This window comes from Marmota monax, unplaced genomic scaffold, assembly GCF_021218885.2.
Source record: "Marmota monax isolate L192 unplaced genomic scaffold, Marmota_monax_Labrador192_F-V1.1 WCK01_AAM20220418_F8-fsc00069, whole genome shotgun sequence".
NCBI classification, from domain to species: domain Eukaryota; kingdom Metazoa; phylum Chordata; class Mammalia; order Rodentia; family Sciuridae; genus Marmota; species Marmota monax.
The window spans coordinates 6738255-6765113 of NW_026695243.1; the positions used below are offsets into that span (position 1 = coordinate 6738255).

Below are 26859 nucleotides of genomic sequence, written 5' to 3' on the forward strand. Positions count from 1 at the left end.
TGAGTGCCTATTTTGTGTGAGTGCTGGTTCAAGACACTGGAAGTGCAGTGGTGAATAAGCCAGACAAGGTCCCTAGTCTCAATAAAGCATATATACATTATGAGGATGAGGAAGTTGGAATAAAGTTATATCAGGTGAGGACTGCTCCACTGACTGGCAGACCCACGCCACAGCCCAGGCCCAGGACCACCCCAAAGACCTGCACAGGAGCTAAGGCCCAGGCCATGGCCCAGGACTGCCCTGCCAACTTGCAGACCCATGCCAGAGCCAAGCCTGGCCCACCTCCATCTTGGGATACTTCAGCCATTGTGTGCAGATCATATGCCTCTAGAAATTTGTTGGTGTCTTCAAGGTTTTCTATTTTATCAGAATATAAATTTTCAAAATAGTTTCTAATTTTCTTCTGTATTTCAGTAGTGTCTATCATGATATTTCCTTTTTCATCATGAATTTTAGTTTGAGTTTTCTCTTTCCTTTTTATTAGATTGGTAAAGATTTGTCAATCTTATTTATTTTTTTCAAAGAACCAGCTTTTTGTTTTGTCAATTTTTTGAATTGTTTCTTTTGCTTAATTTTATTGATTTCTGCCCTGATTTTAATTATTTCCTGTCTTCTACTACTTTTGGTGTTGGTTTGTTCTTGTTTTTCTAGGGCTTTGAGCTGTAGTGTTGTTTATTTGTTGACTTTTTCTTCTTTTAATGAATGAACTCCATGCAATGAACTTTCCTCTAACACTGCTTTCGTAGCGTCCCAGAGATTTTGATGTGTTGTATCGGAATTCTCATTTACCTCTAAGAATTTTTTTTATCTCCTTCCTGATGTCTTTTGTTGTCCATGCATCATTCAATAGTGTATTGTCTAGTCTCCAGGTGTTGGAGTAGCTTCTATTTTTAATTTTATCATTGATTTCTAATTTAATTCCATTATGGTCAGATAGAATGCAGGGTCATATATCTATTTTTTTGTATTTTCTAAGACTTACTTTGTGGCATAACATATGGTCTATTTTGGACAAGGATCCATGTGCTGCTGAGAAGAAAGAGTATCTTGCTCGTTAATGGATAAAATATTCTATATGTGTCTGTTAAGTTCAAATTATTGATTGTATTATTGAGTTCTATAGTTTCTTTCTTTGATTTTATTTGTAAGATCTATCCCAGTGGTTAGAGAAGTGTATTTTTATCTTAACTTTGTGGTATAAGACCTGGTATTGTGATACTTCCTGCTTCCCTCTTCTTGCTATGGATTGCTTTGGCTATTCTGGGTCTCTTATTTTTCCAAATGAATTTTATGATTGCTTTTGCTATTTCTATAAGGAATGACGTTGGGATTTTAATTGGAATAGTATTGAATATGTATAGTGCTTTGGGTAGTATGGCCATTTTGACAATATTAAATATGCCCATCTAAGAGCATGGGAGATCTTTCCATCTTCTAAGGTCTTCAATTTCTTAGTGTTCTGTAGTTTTCATCGTAGAGGTCTTTGACCTCTTTTGTTAAGTTGACTCCCAAGAATTTTAGTTTTTCTGAAGCTATTGTGAATAGGGTAGTTTTCCTAATTTCTCTTTTAGAGGATTCATCATTGATGCACAGAAATGCATTTGATTTATGGGTATTGGTTTTATATCCTGCTATTTTGCTGAATTCATTTATTAATTCTAGAAGTTTTCTGGTGGAGTTTTTTTTTTTGGATCCTCTAAATATAGAACTATGTTGTCAATAAAAAATGATAGTTTGAGTTCTTCTTTTCCTATTCATATCCCTTTAATTTCTTTCATTTGTCTAATTGCTCTGGCTAGAGTTTCAAGGACTATGTTGAATAAAAGTGGTGAAAGAGGGCATCTCTGTCCTGTTCCAGTTTTTAGAGGCAATTCTTTCAATTTTTCTCCATTTAAAATGATGTTGGCCTTGGGTTTAGCATAGGTAGCTTTTACAATGTTGAGGTATGTTCCTACTATCCCTAGTTTTTCTAGTGTTTTGAACATGAAAGGGTGCTGTATTTTGTCAAATGCTTTCTCTGCATCAATTGATATAATCATATGATTCTTATATTTACATCTATTGATGTGATGAATTATATTTATTGATTTCCTTATGTTGAACCATCCTTGCATCCCTGGAATGAACCCCACTTGATCATGGTGCACTGTTTTTTAAATATGTTTTTGTATGCGATTTGCCAGAATTTTATTGAGAATTTTTGCATCAATGTTCAGCAGGGATACCGGTCTAAAATTTTCTTTCCTTGATGTGTCTCTGCTTGGTTTTGGTATCAGGATAATACTAGCTTCACAGAATAAGTTTGGAAGGGTTCCCTCCTTTTTTATTTCTTGGAATAATTTGAGGAGTATTGGTATTAATTCTTCTTTGTAGGTTTTGTAGAACTCAGCTGTAAATCCATCTGGTCCTGGGCTTTTCTTGGTTGGTGGGCTTTTGATGGTGTCCTCTATTTCCTTGGTTGAAATTGATCTGTTTCAATTGTGTATGTCTTCTTGATTCAGTTTGCAGGGGCAGGGCCTCACATATCAAGCTAGGCAAGCACTCTACCACTGAACATCCTCAGCCCTAGTCCTTAACTTTCTTTCTTCCTTTTTAAAATTTTTAGTTATAGATGGACACAATATCTTTGTTTACTTATTGTTTTGTGGTGCTAAGGATCGAATCCAGTGCCTCATATTGCGAAGCAAGCACTCTGTCACTGAGCCACAACCTCAGCCCTAGTCCTTAATTTTCTATAGTTACCTTGAATAGATTATTAATATCTCTTAAGTTTTCTTTCTCACATGTAAATGAAAATTACACAATTTTTCCCAATTGTTTCATAAAAATCAAATCTGATGGAAGTGAAAGCAGTCAGCAAACCATGAAATCTATTTCAAGATTGAGAGAGGAAACTGTTTCTTACTAAAGCTCCTCTGGGACTGCATAGCTACCTCAATTTCCAGTAACTCTATGTCAGCATAGTTCTTTGGCAGAGGTTTCTCTTTCTAAGAATTACATAGCATCTCTCTCATCAGTATTAACTTTTATATGCAAACAGTTTCCTTAACCTCAGAGCCAACTTAATTTTCCTTTAAATCCTTCCATTAATTTCCTCAAATATTTTTAATATCTTTGGTAAAGTTTGATAAGTTATTTTAGGCACTTTTTTTATTTGCTAAAGATCCATAGAAATGGTTAGAAACCATAGAAATGGTTGTTTCTCAAATTAATTTCAGGATATCCTAGAAATGTTGTGGATGCTTTTCACCCAAAATATTTATTAAACAAATTCTAATTCATCTGTGTGTGGGTTGTTGTGTGTGTGTGTGTGTGTGTGTGTGTGTGTGTTTGTACTGGGGATTGAATTCAGGACAATTTACTACTGAGCTATATTCCCAGCCTTTTCTATTGTTTATTTTGAGACAGGGTCCTAAGAAGTTCCCCAGGCTGACCTCAAACTTGTGATCTTCTTGCCTCAGGCTCCTGAGTAGCTGGGATTTACATGTGTGTGCTACGGTGCCTGCACTATAATCTGTGTTCTACCATGACCTTAGTTATCTCCATTCATTCTTGTCTCTAGATTCTTGTCTATCCTATATTTGTATTGTTAATTTTTGTCCCTAAGTGTAATACTGAAATGAATGTCAATGCACTGCTTTCTAACTCTGGATATAAGTGCCAACCAGTTTATTCACCAATATGACCAAATGCTATGGTTAAGTTCAAAGTTTCATAATTTAATAAAGAGAATATCTTTTAGATGTCAGATCAAAACATCTTCTAAATTGAAAGTTTACTTAATGATTCCTTGAAAGCAAAATTCACATTGCATCATCTTCAAATTCTGTTGCCCTGTCAAGGCTAATCCTTCATATCACAAAAGCATGTGATATATGAAACAATGTTTTATATATACCCAATGATCGGTAAATATTTGGTGGATAACAGAATGAAATAGCTTCTAAATGTTCAGCCTACACAATGCAAAAATATAACATGCATTTGCTAGGCCTAAAATAATTAATTAAAATATTATTTTCTACTATTTTAATAAAAGAAAATAAGATACTGACCTACATGTTGAAGTGTTTGCTTTAGAACAACAATGCAATTTAGCCCCATCCAGGCCTGTAGAGGGAGGAGGGTGTATAGTGACTCCAGGGTGAACTGACTGTGAGCTTTCAAGAAAACACTGCCAAAGAGGATCTTGAGGCAAGGGCTGGGTCTTACAACCCTCGATGAGACCATCAACAATCTCCATTTCTGTTTTCTTAGACATCAGAATTCTCTTGCAGGCATTTTGGCAAGCATGGTCTTCAGCTCTGTCACAGCAATACAAACCTACATTTTCAGAATATAAGTGGTTTAATGAGCTGGTTTTATTGCATTTATTGCTCAGAAGAGAAGAAGAACATGACTATGTAGTGGAAAACCATTACTACTTGATGTCAGTATCTGTATTATACAGGGTCTATTAAATTCTCTTCATTACTTTGCAGTGTAGTAAAAAGTGGACAAGGTGTCTAATCATGAGGTTTCTAGCATCCTAATGAAAATGAAAAGTCATCCTACACTGAAGAAGCCCTCATATAAAAGATATTTTATGTTCTTGGAAAAGATATTGTATATCTAAGTGGATTTGCTTCTAGTAGGGGATGTCTAAGAGGGATTATGTTCTTGACATGAGAGAGAACTAATTTTTAATAGCAACAAACACAAACACTGTATTTTACCATATTCCAAGACAGCATAAAGGTTTTCTATGTCTGTGAAAATTAGTTAAGTTGTAATTTAAATAATATAGTAGCACACCCTGACAAGCTAACAGTCTGCTTCTGCCTTTAATTTTCTTTATTTTTGGTGCTAGGGACTAAACCAGTGGTAAACATGTGCTCTCCCACTGAGCTATGTTCCCAGTCCCTGGCCTCTAATTTTCTACAAAGAATCAGAAAATTAAAGAACACTATTAATGAAGCTATGGAATTCAGAAGGGTCTCTCTGAATTACTTTTCTTGGTGTCTTTGACTTTTGAAGAAGCCTGTTTTGTTTGTAGCCTGCTTATCCAGAGTCCTCTGTGTTAACATATATTAGAAATGACTGCCCTTCTACCCTTAAAACTTCTTCCTGCCTTTTTGTTGTTGTTGTTGTTACTGCTTTGTTTTAAAGCTGCAATCTTGTTAGCTCCAGCAGCCCCTCTTGGTAGCCTAAATATTGGGGAATACAGATCTGCCTTTAAAACAAATGGAAGCCGATGGAAGATACTTGTGGCAAATGTTTCATCCTATAATTTTCACCACACAGCCACATCACAGAATGCCAAAATCCTTAGAGTAATTTTTGATTTTGATTGTGGCCAAATAAGGCACATTGCTTTTGAGTTTATAGAAACAATTCTTTCCAGTGTCCACATATAAAAAGTCATTGGCATGTGGCTTATAAATAAATCTTCTATCAGTTTGGTTAATCAGTCAGTTCTTTAAAATATGATGACCTCCAGAGGACAAAAATGGATTCTAGGATGTACAAAGCTGAGACCTTGAAAATCCCTATAAGGTGCAGGCTCATTAGGAGGCCCTGATTTAAAAAAAAAAAAAAAAAGGCTCTCTTTTGTTTTTATGATCTTTTATTACAAAAATAACCATTGCTCACTGGTAAAAAAAATTCAAATTACAGAAATATATAATATAAAACAATTAGGTATATAACTAAAAATGTATCACACTATACCTTTAGTTATGTAACTTGCTTTTTTTTGCTTCTATATAAATGTTCTTTTTGTTGTTTGCAAAGTGTTGTGATCTATATATATATATATTCTAATTTATTTAATCAATATCCTACTGATAGATGTTTGGGTTATTTCCAATTTTTGTCTACAAATGTGTATATAAGCATATTTACAACATATTTTTGCAAATTTGTGTAAATTTTCTTGCTGGATAAATTCTTAAAGTGGACTTGCTAGATCAAAAAGTAAAATAATCTGAAATTCTGATGGTTAACTTCTCTCCAAAATATTCATATCAAAGAACTCTTCCATCCTCAGACTAAAATTCCCATTTCCTCATACTCTCTATAGCCCCATCTTTCTTGGCACCTTCTAACTGTGACAGTAACATCCAATCTGTCAAATCTAAACACCAAAGGAAGTCTGGTGTTTCCCAAGTGACCAAGACTGCAACTACCTACAAGAATGTATCATTCCTTTTTTATAAACTCTTTTACCAAGGTTGAAATGAAAAAAAAAAAAAAATACGTCCCTTTTACTTACTATCTGTTGGGTTCCTCATTGGGTAAGACTGGGTATAATTGTTCACACAGTGTATTAATTGTGGACTAATAGAGGCACAATAATTTTCCACTGCTTTGATCTGAGATGGACCAGGAGAAGAGTCTGTTCGAAAAATGGCTTGACAATATTCTCTGCAGTTTGTATGATGACCTGCATAACTGCAACACACCGAGCCCACTATACGGGGAAAAAAAGAGAAGACACTGAAATGAAACAGCTTTTTGTTAACATTAAATCATCACCATACTGATGGAACAGTATACCTTTCTCAATTTGAGAAATGAAACCATGCCACAGGAAACCATAAAACCATAAACTATGTTTATACACTTGAAATCAGTATTATTGTAGGCATAGTTATGGGGACAGTGAAGTGCTCACTGGTGTAAGAAAGTCAATATTCATCAATTTATAGTCTATAATCCAGTGGTTCTCCATAGGAACAGTACGACCCCCTGGAAGAGTATGGAACATGTGGAAGTATTTCTGGTTGTCCAGGGACTAGTACTGGCATTTAATGCATGGGCCAGGGCTGTTAAACATCCTGCAATGCACAAGACAGTCTCATATAGCAAATCTGTCTTCTCCAAATGCCAAGAGAACCACTGAAAAAGCCTCATTCCATGTTAGATTTGTGGAGGTTTATAAACAAAGCAAAACAAGCATAGCAAAACAAAAATTAAACCCCAAATATCTCACATTTACAAAATAGGACCAGTTATCAGGGGATTAGCAAGGATGGTGGAATGTGATGGACATCATTATCCAAAGTACATGTATGAAGACATGAATTAGGTGTCAACCTACTTTATATACAGAGATATGAAAAATTGTGGTATATATGTTTAATAAGAATTGTAATGCAAAAAACATGTGTAAAGACATGAATTGGCATGGACATACTTTATACAAAGATGAAAAATTGTGCTTTATATGTGTAATAAGAATTGTAATACATTCCGCTGTCATGTATTTAAAAAAATAAAATCAATAAAAAAGTCAACCCCCCCCAAAAAACAAAAACAAAATAGGACCAGTTAAAACTAAGAGGCATCAGAATTATTTAACTAATTTGACAATTAAATAACTGTATATCTCAAAACAAAATTCTAAAACTTCTATACAGTTTGAACATCCTCAAGAATATGTCTAAATAGAGGTAATCTTCATAAATGATATGATTTGCCTCAATACTGAAGAGTAAAACTCATCTGAAATAAATATGACTTTGTATTAAAAAATGAAAAAAAATCAATAGGCTGCCATTTAAAGTATCTGGGGAGAGGGAGATAAGTGGCCAGGGGCAGAGGGGCAGATGTGGTAATTATAATGAAGACTAGGAGACCCTTATAGGAGTCTAAGGGGATCTGTAAGAGGCAAAAGGGAGCCAGGGTAGATGTATGTCAGGAAGAGGGTTGGAGAAAGACAGGTAAGAATTCCCAGATAATTATTAGAGATAGATATGGAAGAACCAGAACTAGGTTTTTGGTGAATTTAGGTGACTTCTAGAAATAATGATAATGGTAAAATCATATACAGATTAATAACAAACTATCTTGGGACAGAACTAAATAAGGATAAGCCTTAGTTTCCTGGACTAGGAAACTGTTCTGTATCTATTGTGCCACCTGTTTTCAATGTGGACTGACTACCAAAGTTACTGTGCCCCCTGCCAAAGAGTTCATTTTCATCACGAATAAAATCCATTTTTATCATTTTCGGGGGTGGGGGTGGGGGTGGTGCATATGGTGCTGGGAATCAAATTCAAGACCTTGTACATGTTAAACAAACACTCTATCACTGATCTACCTCCACAGTTCCACAAAGAAAAATTATTTATGGTTTAATTTTATCAATGTGACCTCAGTGAGGATACACTGAGAGTGGTATGGTGAGGACAGAGGAGACGAGCAGAATAGGACCAGATGTCTACCTTCTCACTTCCTCCTTGGGCTGGCTTCCTTGCCCGTGTAGGAGGATATAGGATTATGTGGTAGAATATGGACAGCTAATGCTTCTTAATATCCTCCCAAGCTAATCTAAACAACTGTCTGTTCCGTAGGTGTCTTTTCCCGTCTCTAAATGCTCTCCTGATTCCCTTCACCTACAGTGCCCTTCTTCTGATCTCCACTATTTACATCTTGTCCACCTTTCAAGGCCCAGCTCAGCTACCAACTCTATGAAGTCACCTCTGAGCCCCTTAAAGGCTACGCTCCCTCCTTCCTTTGAAGTGCAACACTTATCAGTGCTCTATCTCATATTCTACCCTGCCCTAGAGTTCTTTGTGTATGGGTCACATCTTCCACAGATATGGCGGCCCCATACCAAGCAAGTACTCAAAAAAATTCAGCTAAATGAACTGAGAGGCAGCTCTTGGCAAGTGCTACATTATATAACGTGGATGTGTATGACCTTTGAAAGTGACCCTCTTATTGTTATTATATTCCTCTAGCACATCTAACGCTACTGTCTGCTTTGTAAACCTGCAATTAGAACATGGGAATTGTTATACTACACGAATGACTTGAACACCACAGAGGAAAAGAGCCTAGCAGAATTCTGCTATGCACATTATTTCAGATGGCTTATTAACAGCCTAAGTTATAATGCCAGGATCTGGGCAAAATTTGTAATGGCTAATCATGTTCAAAACTGTATTTTGCTCTTTGAACTGCTTGTATAATCATTGACAATATACTTACTTTCATTTCTGCTAATGCAACTGAAAAGAGCATTCTGTAAATTAAAGAAAAACAAATAAACAGAAATTAACAACCAGAAAGAATTTCTAATTTTATCCCATCTATGGTTATATAGAAATCAGGATATCAAAATTATTTAATTCCTCTCTAAATTGAAGATTGAAAACATTGAAGCTATGAAATGACCTTCTGGGGAAAAGGGGAAACATCATCTAATACCTATTAGGGATCAAGGTGATCACCCCAAGCTATAAGCTGGCTACATAAACAGCAAACCAAGTTTAGGTAAACTGTATCATTGTGTGACTGTGTGTGTGTGTGTGTGTGTGTGTGTGTGTGTGGAGTGGTGGGGTGGCTACAATGCATTAATCTCCATTATTTTTTGTAGGATATAAAACACTTTCCATGAAGTAATCTAATAAAAAACATTTAAAGAAATATATGTTTCACATAACTTCTGCATTTTAGAGTTTAAATGATCTTAGAGATCATCTCCAATGGTTCTCAAACATGGCTGTGCACTGGAATCACCAGGTCTTAAATTACAGAATCAGAACCCAGGGATTGGGCATAGATATCTAAAGTTTAAACAAGGCTTTGAAGATTAAAAAAAAATTTTTTTTTGTAATTGTACCTGAACAGAAGGCCTTTATTTGTTTATTTTTATGTGGTGCTAAGGATTGAATCTAATGCCTCACACATGCTAGGCAAGCACTCTGCCACTGAGCTATAGCCCCAGTCCTTGAAGATAATTCTTATGCAACCTTCCTGAGACCAGAATTTAAAATCTTCCTACTATTTTTCAGATAAAAGAAATCATTCCTTCAGCAGAGGAAAAAGACCTGCCCCAGATCATAAAGCAAAACAGAGACTAGAATTAGAATTTTGAGAGATCTGAGATTACTGTTCGGACAATGCACACTGTATCAAAGTTACCATAGGGGAAATATAAGGAAAATAAGAAGGAAAACAAAAATAAAAAACTCCTTGTCCAAAGCCATTGGGATATTCAGGATTTGTCAGCTATGATTAATATTATTTATAACTGGAAGAGAATGAATTCTTAAAATATATAATATGGGCACAAATAAGAAGTAGATGGAAATCAAATGCACCCTTACTGTTGAATTGAGACGATTTTGGCTTTTCAATAGTAGCTAAATCACAAGGCAGGTAAATGATCTAGACTTGAGCTCTAGGACCAACTTTACTATTATTGAAAAGCTAACTTCAGAGAAACATGTATGTGGTAAAGCTTGTACCATATTCATTTTCTCCACCAAATAATATTCCATTGTTGGAATAAGCCATACTTGATTTATTCATTTAAAGTAAATCAAAACAAAACCAACCAACCAACAAAGAAACACTCCGGGCCTCATAGATAAGGGCTAATAAATGCACCCAGTATGAATTCTTTCTGCTAGAGCCCGTCAAACAACATAGAGAAGTAGAAGAATAAATATTCTTGGTGTTAATAATGGTCTTATTTATTTGTCTTCATTAACGTTTCCTTGTTTTAGTTTGACTTTCAGCTACAGATGATAGACAGCCCTCTACTGGGGTTCACTGGCCTCGGAACACTTATAAGCTAAGTCAACATTTAAAAGCTACCTCTAATCTGTTTTGACTGGAATAATACAATTCTAATTGCCCTTCTCTTTCTAATAAGCTGGTTATTCCTTTTGGTTTTGACCTTTTGACTTTGTATCTGAATAGATGTATTTGTTGTCTTGGTGGTTCCTGAATTCCATGGTCTAACTTCCATTTTGGGGATTCTTCTAATTATTCTCAAAGTCTCTAAGGCTCTGGATTACCTAGGGTAATTTGGTAAATTACCAAAATTACCTAGGGTAATTTTGTCTCCCAGGGGACATTTGGCAATGTCTGAAGACATTTTTAGTTGTCATAAGTGGTGTGTGTGTGTGTGTGTGTGTGTGTGTGTAATTAGCATCTAGTGGGTAGAGGCCAGGGATCCTGCTAAGCATCTTATAATGTATAGGACAGCTCCCCTACCCCCTAAAACAAAGGGACTATCTACACTAAAATGTTAATAGTGTCAAGGCTGAAAAATCCTGGACTTAGAAACTTATAAATTTGTTTTAAGCTGGAATTTTAAAAATTTGACCTTATACATAAAAGAAATGTCACCATGGGTCAGACTGGTGAATCATTTAGCTAAGAGAGAGGTACTAAAGGAAACACAGAGTGAGAAATATCAGAGATCATCTAATCTAGCTTCCTTATGTTACAGAAGTCAGAGACTGAGGCCTAGAAAGGGGAAATAGCTATGGATCCCAGCTTGCAATGACAAAAAGGGGTTGGTAAATTATGGCACATAAACCAAATCTTGCCTATCACCTATTTTTATAAATAAAGTTTACTTATTCATTTATGCATTTATTTGTCTACTTCACAGTACATATGCTATGATGACAGAGTTGAATTGACAGAGACTATATGTTATACAAGCCCAAATATTTCCCATTTGGCCTTTCCCTAAAGTTTGCCACCTTCTGAAGAAAAAAGAAAATGGCACAGTTGCTTCCTTTGATGTCATACTCATAGAGTTCAGAGATGTTCTTCAAGTATCTCTCGCTTCTCATAATATTCACCAATAGACCTTTCTGGTGTAGATTTACTTGCGTTTGTTGCAGTAATAACTTTTATAATTTTATATGGCGATACCTTAAGTGTCAGTGAACACCATTTAAAAATTTTTTTTAGTTGTTGATGGACCTTTATTTTTCATTTATTTATATGCGGTGCTGAGAATTGAACCCAGTGCCTCACACATGCTAGGCAAGCACTCGACCAATGAGCCACAACTCCAGCCCATGAATACCAATTTTACATCTTTTTTAAAAAAATTTTAATTGTTGATAGAACTTTATTTTATTTATTTATATGTGATGCTGAGAATTAAATCCAGTGTCCCACACATACCAGGTAAGTGGGCTACCACTGAGCCACAGCCACATCCACCCATTTTTACATCTTTAATTTCAAGGTTTAAAAGAATATTCCCTCATTTTAGCATATTAGAGTAAAAGTATTGATCCTGAATATTGATGAATTTATCAGTTCTCTATTACACCCATCATGATTTGACAGGTCTTTATTTTAGATTGAGCATATATTCAACTTTGATGAAAGATTCCTAAATTTACTACAGATAACTCTATCTTTTCACTGCTTAAGCTGTTGTTGATTAGTTGACAGGACTTAAGATATATACATAATAAATTATAGCATTAACTTATATTTCTTTGTTTCTTAAATCACCAATCTTAGAGTTAGTTAGCCAGTTCTCAAGTCTTTCAAATGTCTGATTGCCATCTGGTGGCAAAAGCAGGAAGTATATTCACCTCGGAGCTTCTCCTTCTGATTACTGATATCACACCCAATGTGCCTCCCTCAATCCACTCATCTTGAGAATAGACCAAAACTACAGGGGTACCAAGATAATAAACCAAATAACATGTCAGCATACTGGAGTTGGTGGGATCCAAAGAGAACCTAATATCCCAAGGTGTTCACTATCCAGCTGGAGAGCCAAATGTACACAGTAAACAAAGTCTGGCTGTCCTCCAGACTGTTCCCACCAGTGTTCTTCCATGACACTGGATTGTGAGGACAGTCTGGATTATTTTTCTAAATACAGCCAATAAAAGGTTTAATTATGCCCACAGAGTAATCAATTTGACAAGTCTCTTATTTTTTTACATCAGAATCTTAAATTATGGGTGAAATAAATCTTTTCTTGGTTTTAGAGAAGCACAAAAAACTCTTTTGTTCTAGTGCCAGGAACAGATAACATGTGGGCAAATTTGGCAGAAAAATGGAAAGGAATCAAAGATGAAGGAACTTATCACATTGACTTCCTTCTGGGGGCAGGGGAAGAGCCTTTGTGTACACGGGGAAGTAGACCCTGATGGTCTAACCTTTAATCCACAAGTTGGCTCTGAAGGTTTACTTTCTGTCCTTAGCCACCCACTCTTCCACTTCAGTGACTGATGCTTTTCTAATATTTCTCCATTTGTTTCAATCCTTTTTCTGTCTACTGCCCATCTATGACTGGTTAATCCAGTGCCCTCTCCCATTCTCACTGAAGATAAGGATGATGGAAACTAAACAAATATTGATGATGTGAATCTTGCAAAAAAAATGCTGATTTGCATTTTTGGATGTTTTACTCACTGGACAAATACCAAAAAAATACATTTTATGAATTGTTGTTTAATGCTTTCTACTCTCAATATATTCAACTAGACTACTAGTTAAAAGTAAATGGTCTGGGACTGGGGTTGTGGTTTAGTGATAGAGCGCTCACCCAGTGCGTATGAGGTGCTGGGTTCGATGTACTACATAAAAATAAATAAATAAAATAAAGGTATTGTGTCCAACTACAACTAAAAAAAAAAAAGTAAATGGTCTGCTCTATTCATAGACCTCAGTAAATAAAAATATGTTTGCTTTTCACAGATGAACTGAAATTTCTCTCAGTTTGAAGTCTGCATTTCATTTAAGGAGTCCAGCCCATCAAATGCTAGGCTGAAAAGGTGAAGTGCTTGTGGTAGATAGAATGCAGCTGTGGCCCCAATTTTTCACATTTTCTTGTATTTATTTCTTGCATACTGACTTCAGACTTGGCCATGTGATTTGCTTTGGCTTAAAGCAAGAAGCGGCCTAAACACATATTTGCATGTTTCGGCTTCTTTTCTTGCACCCCTACCACCTCCACAGGAAGATGTCAGAGCTAACCTGCTGGAGAGATGAGACAGACAGATGGAGGACAACTAAACTGCCTTAGTCAAAGGCATCTTAAAATACAGATAGCCTCAGGCTGACCTGTCAGTTCATTGCAAATGAGTGAGCCCAGCTAGAATTAGCTGAATCTGGCTAGATCAGAACTGTCAAGATGTTAGATTCAAGAGAAATAATAAATTGTTACTGTTTTAGGCTACAGAGTATTGAGATGGTTTAATATACAACATTACTGTATAATGTAATAGAGAGTACTCAGTGCTTTCTCTATTCAAAGATAGTTTAATTCATTAGATATTCATATAGGATTTCTACCTAAAAATTAACCGTATATAATTCAGTTTTTCAGAATGGAAGAAAGTCCTATAAATATAATTCTGCCTTTATAAGTACTGACTGTAGCAGCTACTTACAGTCAACAACATTTTACTCATCCTTTGTCTTACCTGCTCTGTGAAGACTTCCCCATTGCTCTTAGTAGGGTTTTTTCCCTCCAGGTCCCAATGTGTCTTGTATAGATTTCTAAAATTGCACTTGTGTCACTGTATTTTAATGGTCTATCTAACTTTTTCCTCATTCTACAGACTAGATTATGAGCTTCTTGAAGACAATGGCTAAAATTTTTCATCTTTATACCCGGAGAATTGTCCCTGACATATATTAAGTGTATCAATTTAATGAATGTTGAGTGAATGAAAGTCAGATACAAAGATAACTATATGGACTCTGCTCCAGGAACTCAGAATTTGATATTAAAAAGAAACACATAAACTAAGAATTTAGATGAAGCAATCAAATTTATGTGTATGGAGAGAAGAGGGATGAGCAGTAACAGTTTGAAAGAGGTACCATCTAAGCTTGGGATATAGCTCAGTTGGTAGAGTGCTTGTCTGGCATACACAAGGCCCTGGGTTCAATCCCCAGCACCACACACACATACACACACACAAAAAAAAAAAAAAAAAAAAAAAAAAAGAAAGAGTTACTATCTAAGCTAGAATTGAGGCAAAGGTTGCCAGTGGATAATGGTGTGTTGGGACCAGCTTTCTTGGGGGGAATTAACTGATTGGGGGAAAAAGTCCTGATTTGTATAGTGCTTGCTGATGTTCTTGGTATAAATACCCTCACTGATAGCTGATTTCAAGTTACAAACTGGCTTGCAAAATTCCAGATATTTAACAATCCGTTCTTTCTAATTGATAGGGGTCAGTTCCAGTATACTACTGGACAGGAATATATGAAAATGGATTTGGAAAAGGGAATTCCAGGTAAAACAAACAAGTTGTGTAAGTACAACTAACAAATAAAACGTGGACAACCTGGAAAATTATAAGTAATGTGCTGCTAAAGTGTAAAGGTGGGAAGAATCAGGGGCTAGATTGAGAAAAGCTTGGTATAATAGCTGAGAAGCATGAACTATATCTTATAGGGGAGCCACTGAAGAATTTTAAGGAGGGAAGTGACACAATCAAATTAGTCCTTAAAGGAATCACTTTTGAGAGAAAGAAGTAGAGAATGTATGGAAAATAATAATTTGGTTAATTTGAAATCAATCAATTTTGGTTGATGTGCTCCTTGCTTCAATAGAACATCAAAGTTAAACCTATTCAGGAGCTCAGAAAAAGATTTTGGAGTTGTCATCCTATGGAGGCAAGGTATGGGAGTTGTGCTGGAGATACAGCTCAGTGGCAGAGCACTTGCCTACCACGAATGAGGCTCTGGGTTCTAATCCCAGCACCACAAAAACAAAACAAAACAACTTATGGGACTAGGTGAGATTGCCTAGTAGAAAAACCCTGGCTATTTAAAATTAGACCAGATCACAAACTAATCTAACTTGATCAGATTTCTTTTAGGAGATGCTCTCATTCAGATGACTTCAGACAGGAATGAATTAGAAAATATACTAGGGCAAGGAGACTAAATAGGAGTTACTCCTCTCCCCAAACAACAATACAAATATGACAAAACAAAACAACCTACAAGTAGAACATAATCAAGGTTTTATACCGTCTTAAGCCAGTACTGCAGGACCTTATCGGTTTCGCTCTTTTTGGAGCTCATCAGCTGCAGGTAACGGCTCTACTCCACTCTGATGTAGCATGCCTGCATAGCATCTTACCATTTACAAAGTCTCCCATTCACAGTCTTCAATTCTTTTTTTGTTGTTGTTTTGTTTTTGTACTAGGGATTGTACTTAACAATCGAGGGGTGCTTAACAACGGAGCCACATCCCCAGCTATCCCAACAATTCTTGAAGTTTCCTCAGCATTCACTAAACACACTTTATTTATATTTAGGTCCTGAAGGCTTTGTTGGGACAAAGTAGCACGTGATTGCTGGGGATTGAACGTAGGGCCTCTGAATTCTCAAGGCTGACAGTGTTTTTGTGGTTTTAAGAGTCTCTTTTTAATATTTTCAGAGCCTTAATTTTATCATCATTTTCACAGAAGCAGAACCCAAAGGCAGAACAATATTTTAGTTGTATTAACAACTATTTAGCTTAAAACTTAACTGCCTTAAGATTAAAAATAAGTCCCCACAAAGTACTCCTACTGACTTTCCTTCATAATATCTCACCTTTCTTAATAAAATAACATCAAATAACTAGAATGAAGAAAGCCAGGAATTAAAGGAGAGAAATTACAATGACATTTCTAAAAAGAATATGAAGGAAATCCTAGAGAAGAATCTGTGAAAGAAGAAACAAGTAAAAATGTAAAAGTTTGATAGTAAATTTGTGGCAAAGTACTTCAGTGGATCATGCAACAAATGGAAAGGTGTTCATATTTATGGTCATTGTGTTAAGAAAGTAGCAGGTAATGTCTGACATTTAAGGTATGGAATGGTTTATGAATCCAAAAATAAAGTTTATCTTATTACTTTATAGCCATTGCCAGGTCTCTGGAAATGTACCAGTCTCACATCATCTTAATGATGTTTATTCTGATACTCAAGGAAGAAAACAGCTATCAATGATCAGGAAAAATTTTTAAAAATCATTACATTTGGTGGCCAAAAGAAAATGTTTACAGCTATGATTTGGACAAAGACTATGCAAAAAAAAAAAAAAAAGAAAGAAATCTATCCCCTCCCATATATAGAGGCATATATTTTAAAAAAGAATCTCTACTTTGTCTCACTTCATAGAAAACATCAAGTTCATGTTTACTTTAGCTCTAATCAGCCAGTATGCACTTGTATGGCTGTATGTATATAACTAGCATCTGCTCTGTTTGTGCCTGTCATGCCAACTGTTGAATATTTTGAATATGATCTCAGGTTCTAGTATTGCATATCTTGTAAATCTCACATGGCCTAAGCAATACTTAGGTTGGCTAAGGACTGCACTTGTGAAAATGTAAGGAGAATCTAGAATTGAGTATTCATTCCCATGACACTTGAACATGTTGATGTAGTCATTAAGTTAATGATTGATTTTGGCATTTCTTATAGACCAAAGTTTGGTGACCTTAATCAAACAGGTAATCTTCAAAGAAGTACTCTTAAGTACTGAAGGAAGAACTCTCAGGTGTTGTTCAAAATGAAAACTGAAAAACTGGAAGAACATTATTTGAATCTCCTATCCATTGCTAAAATTCCCTCTCCAATGTGTGAATCCCATAAGACTTTGTACATTTCCAGTGATAGAAAGTTCTCTTTTTATGGAACATCTTATTTCAATTTGGTCATTGAACTAAAGTCATTTCATTTGGTCATTGAACTGCCATTATCCATATCTGCTCCTTCTCTTCCAGTTCCCTAATGAAGCAATCTTCAAAACCCAGCTCTCTTTCATGGAACTTTCATTCACACCCTCAATGTTCAAGGGTTACTTCAAGGTTCACTTCGGGCATGACATCTCTCCTTATATTTAGTCCTGTATTTCTAATCACCTTAGAAATATGGGTCTTTACATTAAAAGGACCTAATACTCAAAATGCTTCAATTTCTTTAATCGCCTTTCTAATGAATCTGCTATTGTTGCTGTGTGTATTTTAATTCTCAATTTGAAATCCAATAATTCATTACCATTATTTTATAAAATATGTGTTTTAATTTACCTGGTTTCTACTTTCACATTTCCTTTTTTTTTGAGGGTGGGGGTATCACAGATTGAACCTGAGAGCACTCGACCACTGAGCAACATCCTCAGCACTTTTTGTACTTTATTCAGAGTGAGTCTCCGAATTCGCAATCTTCCTGCCTCAGCCTCCTGAGCTGCTGGGATTATAGGCGTGTGCCAACATGCCTGGCTCACATTCCCTTTTGCATTTCAAATAATTTTCTGATGGACAAGATCTTTCAAAACTTTCTTTGGAGAAGCACTTCTAGCAAGGATCTGGAAATATCTTAATATTTCTTGAAAAATATTTTTGGTGGTAAGAGAATCTAGGTTGATGTTTACTTTCTTTCAGAAGCATGTAAGTATCATTTCACTGATCTCTGGCTTCCTTTGTTGCTACTGGGAAATCAGCTGTTGGTCTCCTTTGAATGCAATGTCATTTTTTCCGACTGCTTTTACGATTTGTCATGTGTATCCATAATGTATAAAGAAAAAATCCGGCTGGGGATTTGTTGGGCTTCTTGAAACATTGCCTCTGCCACATTACTTTTCTTCTAGTTCTTCAATGAGAAGATGAGTCTTACTCTGTTCGGTCTCTTGAACTACCGTTTAGCTTTATGTCCTTCTGTGCTGCTTTTCCATAACTTCAGTTCTACCTTCCAATTTACTAACTTGATTGTATTTAATCTGCTACAATATCCATCCATTGTGTTTTTATTTCAACTATGCTTTTTCTGGAAATTCTTTTTCAACTATGCTTGCTCTCACTGTATTTTATTTCTTAAATACATAAAACATCTTATAGTCTGCATCTGATAATTTCTATATCTGAAGTATTTTCAGGACCTATTCTGTTCACCATTATTCCTGCTAGTTCATTTGATGAAACTTGTTTTCTGGTGAATTTGGGGATTTATTTACACATGAGTTGTTTATTTTTCTTAGAACTTTATCTATGAAAACTCAAGATGTCTGAAATAAGAACATATTCCCCAGAAAGGATTTATGTTAGTTTGTCTCAGGCACCTAAGAGCCACTAGAAACACTTTAAATAAACTTTAGAATCACTTTAAATAAATTCTCAGTTTGATGTTGTATCAATATTCAGTATAATGTGGGCTGCAAACTCAAGTGAAGGCCAGCTTATATTGTTAATGTTTGAGAGAAGCAATTTTCTTTGTAGGACCCTAGAAGGGGAGGAAATGAACATATTTCTTTTTTAAAAAGAAATTTCTTGATTATCCTAATACTGACAGTGTAGCCCCTTTGGGATCCCAATTTTGTAGGTGGGAAGCAGAGGGTACTACAATTATTAGGTTTTCCATCTTTGATCAGAACCAAAGATATATCTCTTGACTTCTGAAGCTACAACACTATAGAAGTTATTCATCAAATATCCTCAGTGCTAATGTCATTTTTAGTGCTCTTTTCTGGATTCCTGTCTTATTTTTTGGTCTGGGAATTCCATACTTTCTTTCCAGCAAATTAAACTAGCATTTTAACAGTGTTTTAAAAAAATATCTTTATTGTTTAGTTGTAGATGGACAATACCTTTATTTATCTTTATGTGGTGCTGAGGCTCAAACCCAATGCCTCACATATGCTAGGCAAGTGCTCTCCCACTGAGCCACAGTCCCAGCCCCATAAACTAGCATTTTAAATTGCTTTCATCTGGAGGACTGGTCTAGATACCAAGTCTGCCCTATTGCCAGAAAGAGATCTATACAGTGCCTTCAAGCATGGAAAATAGTAAATGTATGCCAAGGAACTAGGCTTAAAAGATTAGTAATGTTTATTATATCTCCTTGAACATCATCTCTCACATTCAAAACATTATAACAAATCCAGTTAAATTCTGTCTTCAAATCTTTGACTTACTCTTGAATACTTGATTCTATTGCCATCATCCTATTGCTGGCTTGACCTTATATATTTTTAGCTAAGTTAGGGATTTAAAGGAGCTAAAACTTAGTCTGCACAAAACTAAGAGTTTAAGCTTTCTAAAATACTGGCTTTGCAATTTGTCATGTTAATCTTTTTTTTTTACCAAATCATCATCACCTCTATTTAATAATGAGTGGAGCCTCCAAATGTCATCTTTCCAGGATCTTTCCAAGCACATATTCTCAGCCCCAAACAGGGCTTCTTCTCTTTGCTCCCTGCATAAGCTATGTGCATTTTTTTTTTTTTGCTAATGTGCCTTTGATCCATGGTCTTATTTTTTATCTACTTTTTGATACTGGGATTAAACTCAGGGACACTCAACCACTGAGCCACGTCCCCAGCCCTATTTTGTATTTTATTTTGAGACACTCTCACTGAGTTGCTTAGTGCGTCACCATTGCTAAGGCTAGCTTTGAACTTGCGATCCTCCTGCCTCAGCTTCCCTAGCCACTGGGATTACATGTGTGCATGACTGTGTCCAGCCATGGTATTATTAACAACCAAATTATACCAACCCTTTCAGGTCTTTCTCTTTTGCAAAGTTTTTCCTGCTAACTCCCAACATGCTTGTTCTGTTTTGGATTTCCCCGAGCCCTTATGAGTGCAACATATATTTTAGTTAATTTCACTCAATTAGCTATAACTGTCTAGTATTTGAAGTTAAGCTATAAGTAGTTTAATCAGAATTTTAACCTAAGACTAATTCCAGTTTGTGTTTTCTAATATATAAAACAGCCTCTCAGTACACTCTATAAATATCAGATGTAACAATGCTTTATATTTCACTTGTTTATCTTACATTGGTTAGAACAAAACAGAATCTTAAATGGCAATATAATTTTTTTTTCCTTTTTTTCTTTCTTTCTTTTCTTTTTTTTTTTTTTTTTTGTTGTTGTAATATGGGGGATTTAGTCCAGTATTACACATCTGCACATGCCAGGCAGTGTTCTACCACTGGGCTAGATGCTCATCATTTTTTTTTTTTTTTCCATTTTGAGATAAGATCTTGTTATGTTGTTGAGGCTGGCCTCAAATTTGAGATCTCCTGCCTCAGCTTCCTAAGTAGCTGAAATTATAGGCGTGTGCCATGGTGCCTGGCTATAGCATTACCATTTTTTAAACTTTATTCACATAAGTAAATTTCTAGGAAAACTCCTCAAAAGGAACTCTGTAGCATCTTTCCAATAAAGATAATTTAAGCTCCTCCAAATGTAATTACCAACTCTCTGAATCTTGAATCAAAGTACGCAAAACCATCCTTTAAGGGAAATGCTACCTTTAAAATTATAAGCCTAAAGAAAGGGATTAAATATCTAAGAATTTAACCCTGACCACTCCAGAAAAAAGATATTAAAAGCCTCGTTTTGGATAGTGATAAAAAACCAATGAGAAAACAGGCTGTATTACACCAAATTTACTTTACAACAAGTAGTCATTATTGCTAGTAGACTTGAACAGTTACTGTTATTTAGGATTTATAATGCAGAAATCTTATCCTGTATAAGTGCTCCTGCCTCTTTGTTTCTAAGTAACATAAAAAACCAAACTGAGTCTACATTATCTTGAATAATTTGGGAGGTCAGATTTTAATATAAAAATAAAGAACCTGCTTGTCATATAGACTCTTGGAGAATGGTTACTTAATTCTAATTCAAGTAAGGGAGGATTGACTGAAAACCGAACTGTTCTTATTTCTATCATAGGACAGTGTCTCTCTTACCTTTCCTGTCCCGTCCTTCATCAACACATACTGGTAGACTTCCTAGGGCAATGCAGAAATCCAGACAAGAGAAGGAAGCACACTAAAATTATGGAGGACAGGCTACAGGAGATGGACAGTGTCAGACATCATGTAGGAGAAAAGAAGGAATTATCATAGTTAGCCACTTTGTTCAAGAGAAACCCAAACTGGTCACATCAAAGGTAGAGAGATAAGGGTGGGGGGGCGGGGGGGGAAGACCTTTTACTTCTTGGTAGCAAGGCTTCTTTAATAAGAACAGGGAAGAGCTATAGCCTATTTGGAAATCTGTCTTCAGAGGAACAGATATAACTTAGCCAACAATACAATGAAACAAAAGATAAATAAGATTTTCCAGTTTAAAAATGTTAAGAAAGATAATTATAGGCTTTGAGAAAAGAAAAGAAAAAAAATCAGAAGTATAATCTAGAAGTAGTTACGAGTTATTCTTTCTTCTCCCAATGTTTAGATATAAAAATGATCAATGAGGGGCATGTGCACTTAAGTCTCCTTAATTACATCACCTTATACTACAAAAAACTATAAAATTATCTCATTTAACAATGGGGTTCTAGAAAATGAGCATTTTCTAGCCCCCAAAAGGAGTCTTTCTCACATCAGGGAAAATCTTCTGCTTGACAGAAAATACCTTCTCTACTTCTGCCCTAGTATCTTCTCTATCTAGACACCACAGTGCTTGAAATTCCATCAGTGGGAGACAAGAGTTTCAAATTTAGCACAGCCTTTGTAACTTAGTATTTTCCCTCAAATGAAAGATGTTAGAAAAGTTTGAAGCTATGCACACTAGCAGTGTGATTTTATTTTTGTTTATATTTATAACAGAGATTTAAAAAAAAAGGAATACCTAGATAGGTCAAGAGATAAGAAAAGGGGTAAAAAGAGGATACAGAACCAAAGAAAAATGATTTCACAGTCTTAGCAAAACCAGTTGCTTTGTTATAAAAATATTTTGGTTAAAAACTTTGTATGCTAGATTAAGGCATTTCTTTAAAATTAATACCAAAATTAATTAAAGACATACATTTCTAAACAAAGCAATGACATTTTAGTCAAAGCAAAATTTTCTGTAAAGTAGAAGGCAGTTGGTGTAAAAATGAACTCACTTTTGAAATTTAAGTGTTTTTTGTCAATTCTGGTAATATCTGAATAGGCTACCCATATTTGTTAAATAAAATGCATACCTCATATTCTTTTCTGCAAACTTTGGAAATATCATTCTTTGAAGATGCCTAAAAGTCAACACATTTCTCCATTAATTTATTATACATGTTATTTAGCAAAGATAAAAAAGAGCACATATTAGTATGTCAATGGCCAGTGTAGTATTTTTTATTTTATCATGAAAAATCTTATAATCAGATATTTTAAAAGTTCCTAAAACACAATAAATTTCATACAATGTCCTTAAAACAAACATCATTCTAGGATCTATTCAGTATACTAGGGCCTAACTCTAACTTTTATGGTTTTAATCTCACATAATAACATGGTTCTTTTGTTATTTCAGAAACAAGATGACTTTGAAGGAAATGTAAATCAGAGGACTTTTTTTTTTTTAAGCTGGATTCCATTCTAGCAAATTTTCTTGTGAAGCTCTGCCACAGCAAATTTTCTTGTGAAGCTCTGCCAGGGCCCTTATATTTTGCTTTTTCTTTAACCCTGTATACTCAAAGTTTTCACACTGAACTTACAGAGTAAATTTTCTCAGAAAAGGGCCATGTATGGTCGAGAGGACAATTAAAGAAAGAAAGGGTACTATGTCAGGCAAGTAAAAAAAGTTCCTTTTATATAATTCTTTTACAAGCTTAAAAAGATATTATCACCTTTATAGATGAGAAACTGATATTCAGAGAAACACATGAAAGTATGCACTTTTATGTAAAACAAGGCAAAACAAATCTGCTGAAAAGTAGTTAATCTTCTACATGACATTAGTCTCCATTTAAAGACATAATTTCAGAGCCATGGACTCTAGTCCCTTATTTCATTTCCTCCTACATCTAAGCCCATGCAATTCAGAATAAGCCAGTTGGTGGGGATGGGAAACGAAAGCAGAATGGGTTGATAATTGCTTTATATTTCACTAGACCCATTACAGTACAATCTTGTATAACTCAGCTTCACTCTAATGCCTAAAGGAGAACGCATATAGCTAGTTCATGTGCTACCCAAAGAGTATTGCTTAGGCTATGGTACATACTGGTTTGTGTAAAAGTGAAGATGACACCATGTCTCATATAGTTTTGTTAAGAGATCAGTCCCTACAAGAAGAAACCACAATTTCCAGTTGTGGTTTTATGTTCATTAAACCACTATCTAAACAATTAGTTTTCTAGTTAAGTCTACTCCCACCATTTGGAGTGAAGAAGACTGGTGGTGGTGACTTTTCCCATTCCAGGGAGGCACTATAAAAATATGCAGTGAGGAAGAACTCAAGGACCTAGCCTGAAATGGACCAGAGATACATCAAATCAAAAAGAAGCCATAACTCACTGTAGGAGTCACATACCACTTAGGTTAAGAGAAGAGATATGAGAACATGCTCAGGGTAAAGCCATGATAAAAGAGAAAGGGAAGATGAAAATGAAATAGGTCAACTGTGTCAACTTCTTTTGTCCAAGCATATGCAAATGTTACATGACTATTTGGAGACACTCAGCATTGACTCCGCATGACCATGGACAAAGCGTGAAAGGCCCTGATTCCTATAAAATTCTTTCTTTGCACGGCAGAGAGAAGTAAGATAAGAAAGAATAGGAGAAGGATGAAGATCTTACATGTAGCAGCCATAACTGAAAAAAGAACAAATCTAAAAGAAAATGATCCACAAAAGAAACGACAAACTTTGCAGTTTCTGTGGGTCACCTATCCAACGCAATAAAGTAGGCAAGGCCTAAATAATATGTACAGCTAACTGTATAACATATGCACAGTAATCTAAACTATACTTCATGATGCAGAAAAGCCTGATTGCCAGGTGTTACCTGCTTGCATGCCTGTCGACATTCCAAGGCAATAGCCAGTTCACAGCAACCTAAGCCGACCCAGCCATCAGACTTCTTAAACACACCTTAAAAACAAAATGTTCAAATGTTTTTCATAAGTAGCAACAAAGACAAACAGTACAACAAAATGTTTTATGGAAACCACTATAAGTCAAAGAGGATGACCACAGGAAAATTCACCCAGATAGCAGGGCATCAAAATCTTAAGCCCTTTCCTTCACCCTTAACTCCCAGTGCTTATCAGTCTCCTTAGGGTCCCAAAAAGCGTAATTACCAGGTCTTCTGCTTCTTGACTTTTCTCAGTTCAACCTAAACTTTATGAAGTCATTCCCACTCAATTAGAGGACACATAGAGACAGGAAAGTAATGGAGAGGCCTCTTCTTATTTTTATAGACTGAATCAGAGGCAAAGATTCTAATTTAATTGAAGCAAACAAGAGTACAGGTATTTTTGTGTTCAAAATATTATATATGTAGAAGAGTAAAAACCTATGATGCTATTTAAATAATGATACTTAGGATATATGCAAGAACAATTTCTGTGAGGTAGTCCTGACTTTGAAGGGCACACTTAATCATGGCAAAATGACTATGTACTATTTTGGTTCAATTTATACACAGCAGCTATTTCTCTAACAAAAGTACTTTGAAATCAAAAGATTATAAAATTACAAAAAGGCTTTTAATATGGTCTTAGACCCTTTGTGATCATAAATGTCAAAAAAATGACTGACTGCTCATATAAAATTAGGGAACATAAGAAGTAACTATAGAGCCTGGCATGATGGTGTATGCCTCTAATCCCAGTAACCCAGGAGGCTGAGACAGGAGGACTGCAAATTCAAGGCCAGTTTGGCAGCTTAGCAAGACCCTGTCTCAAAATAAAAAAATAAAAAAGATCTCATGATGTAGGTCAGTGGTAGAGTGCACTCTGGTATTAAAAATAAATAAATAAAGGAAGAAAGGAAGGAAGGAAGGAGGAAATGAATGAATGAAGGAACAGAAAAGAAAAAACAAGTGAACAATGAAAGGAGAAAAGACATGTTTGTAGGAATGCTGCAAATCTTCCTTTATTTGCTTTAAAAAATGCTCTATGCCATTTCTATGTAATACACAGATCTACAGATAAACATCTGCATTACATTAAATTATTATTTACATTTAAAAAAAATGTGGGGAATTCAAGGCAATAGGTAACAAGAAACTAGGACTTAATACAACAAATTTAAGTATTCTACTGAAAAACATTAAGCAAAACAAACAGTTTATAGATAGACAAAGCTCTCAAAGTATAATTATAAACTGCACTGAAGTTGATTATTATAAACCACATCAATTATAAAAACTAAAAATACTGCACATTATACGTTTCTTCATCTCCATGTGTTCTTAATGCATAAGGGGCACAGACTTCTATCTAGCCCCACTGTCTAGTATGGTTTCCTCTAAATCTTAGCTACTTGCTATTCAGAATTTCTCACATGTTAGAAAGAATTATGAACAGAAACCTTGTAGGTCATAAACTCTGTGGGCTATTAATAATGCAGTGTTGTTGTTTCTATGTATCCAGTAATATTAGAAAATATTATTCAACCATATTTTACATTTATTCAGTAGTTATATAGAAAAGGTACTCTCTTCAGTGTTATGTGGGCTATGAAAGTATGAAATAGATAAAACACATGACTTATTTATGGAGATTACAGTTTGTATGTGTGGAGAATGTGTATGTATGTGTATAAATTCCAGGACACTAGGTAAAGAGATAACTAGGAAAACAGGGAAGGGGGTGGACAATTCCAGGAAGACAAACAGCTCAATTTGTCTGAAATACAAAACTTTAAAGAATGTGGTAGCCTCCAGAATTCAGAGAGACATAAGGTATAACCCCCCCTTCCCCAGCCCCACACCCCAAGACATTGGCTTTAACCAGGGCTAGAATGAGCCTTAATTTTAGAAGACCATGAATGCCAGGATAGGAAATTTGGGCTTTATTCCAATGGAAGTGGATATTGCTTGATGAATTCTTTCTGAAGAGGACAGGAAAGATGTATATAATGTATTAAAACATCAATCATAAGGTTATTATAATATTCTATCCCAAGAGCAAAATAACAAAGTCTTGAACTAGGAATAGAGAAGACAGTTGCAAGATTTTGCAAGGGAAGAGTTAATGTAACTGGAAAGAAAAGGGAATCAAAGAAAACTTATGGGTTTTCTAGTCACAAAAGAGTCAGTTATGAGTCTAATTTTGGATTTGCACTTTAGATACCATCTGGATGAAGAATCTAGGAAGAGATGTCTATAAGTCACAAACAAATTAGATTGATTAATTTAATTGA

The 26859-nt window shown here is 35.3% G+C and overlaps 1 protein-coding gene across 2 annotated transcripts in view; it reads right to left on the reverse strand.

Moving 5' to 3' along the window:
- Reck (reversion inducing cysteine rich protein with kazal motifs) overlaps nucleotides 1–26859 on the reverse strand; it is a 78924-nt gene that overhangs the window by 28763 nt on the left and 23302 nt on the right. Inside the window, exons 5-9 of one of the 2 annotated variants that reach the window (XM_046457402.2) lie at nucleotides 24497–24582; nucleotides 22694–22741; nucleotides 8977–9010; nucleotides 6254–6451; nucleotides 4056–4323 (exon numbers count right to left, since the gene is read on the reverse strand). In XM_046457402.2, coding sequence (XP_046313358.1) covers nucleotides 4056–4323; nucleotides 6254–6451; nucleotides 8977–9010; nucleotides 22694–22741; nucleotides 24497–24582 — 634 coding nt within the window. Of the gene's footprint in view, nucleotides 1–4055; nucleotides 4324–6253; nucleotides 6452–8976; nucleotides 9011–21473; nucleotides 21576–22693; nucleotides 22742–24496; nucleotides 24583–26859 lie in introns of those variants that run through there. The other variant, XM_046457404.2, reaches the window with a different exon arrangement.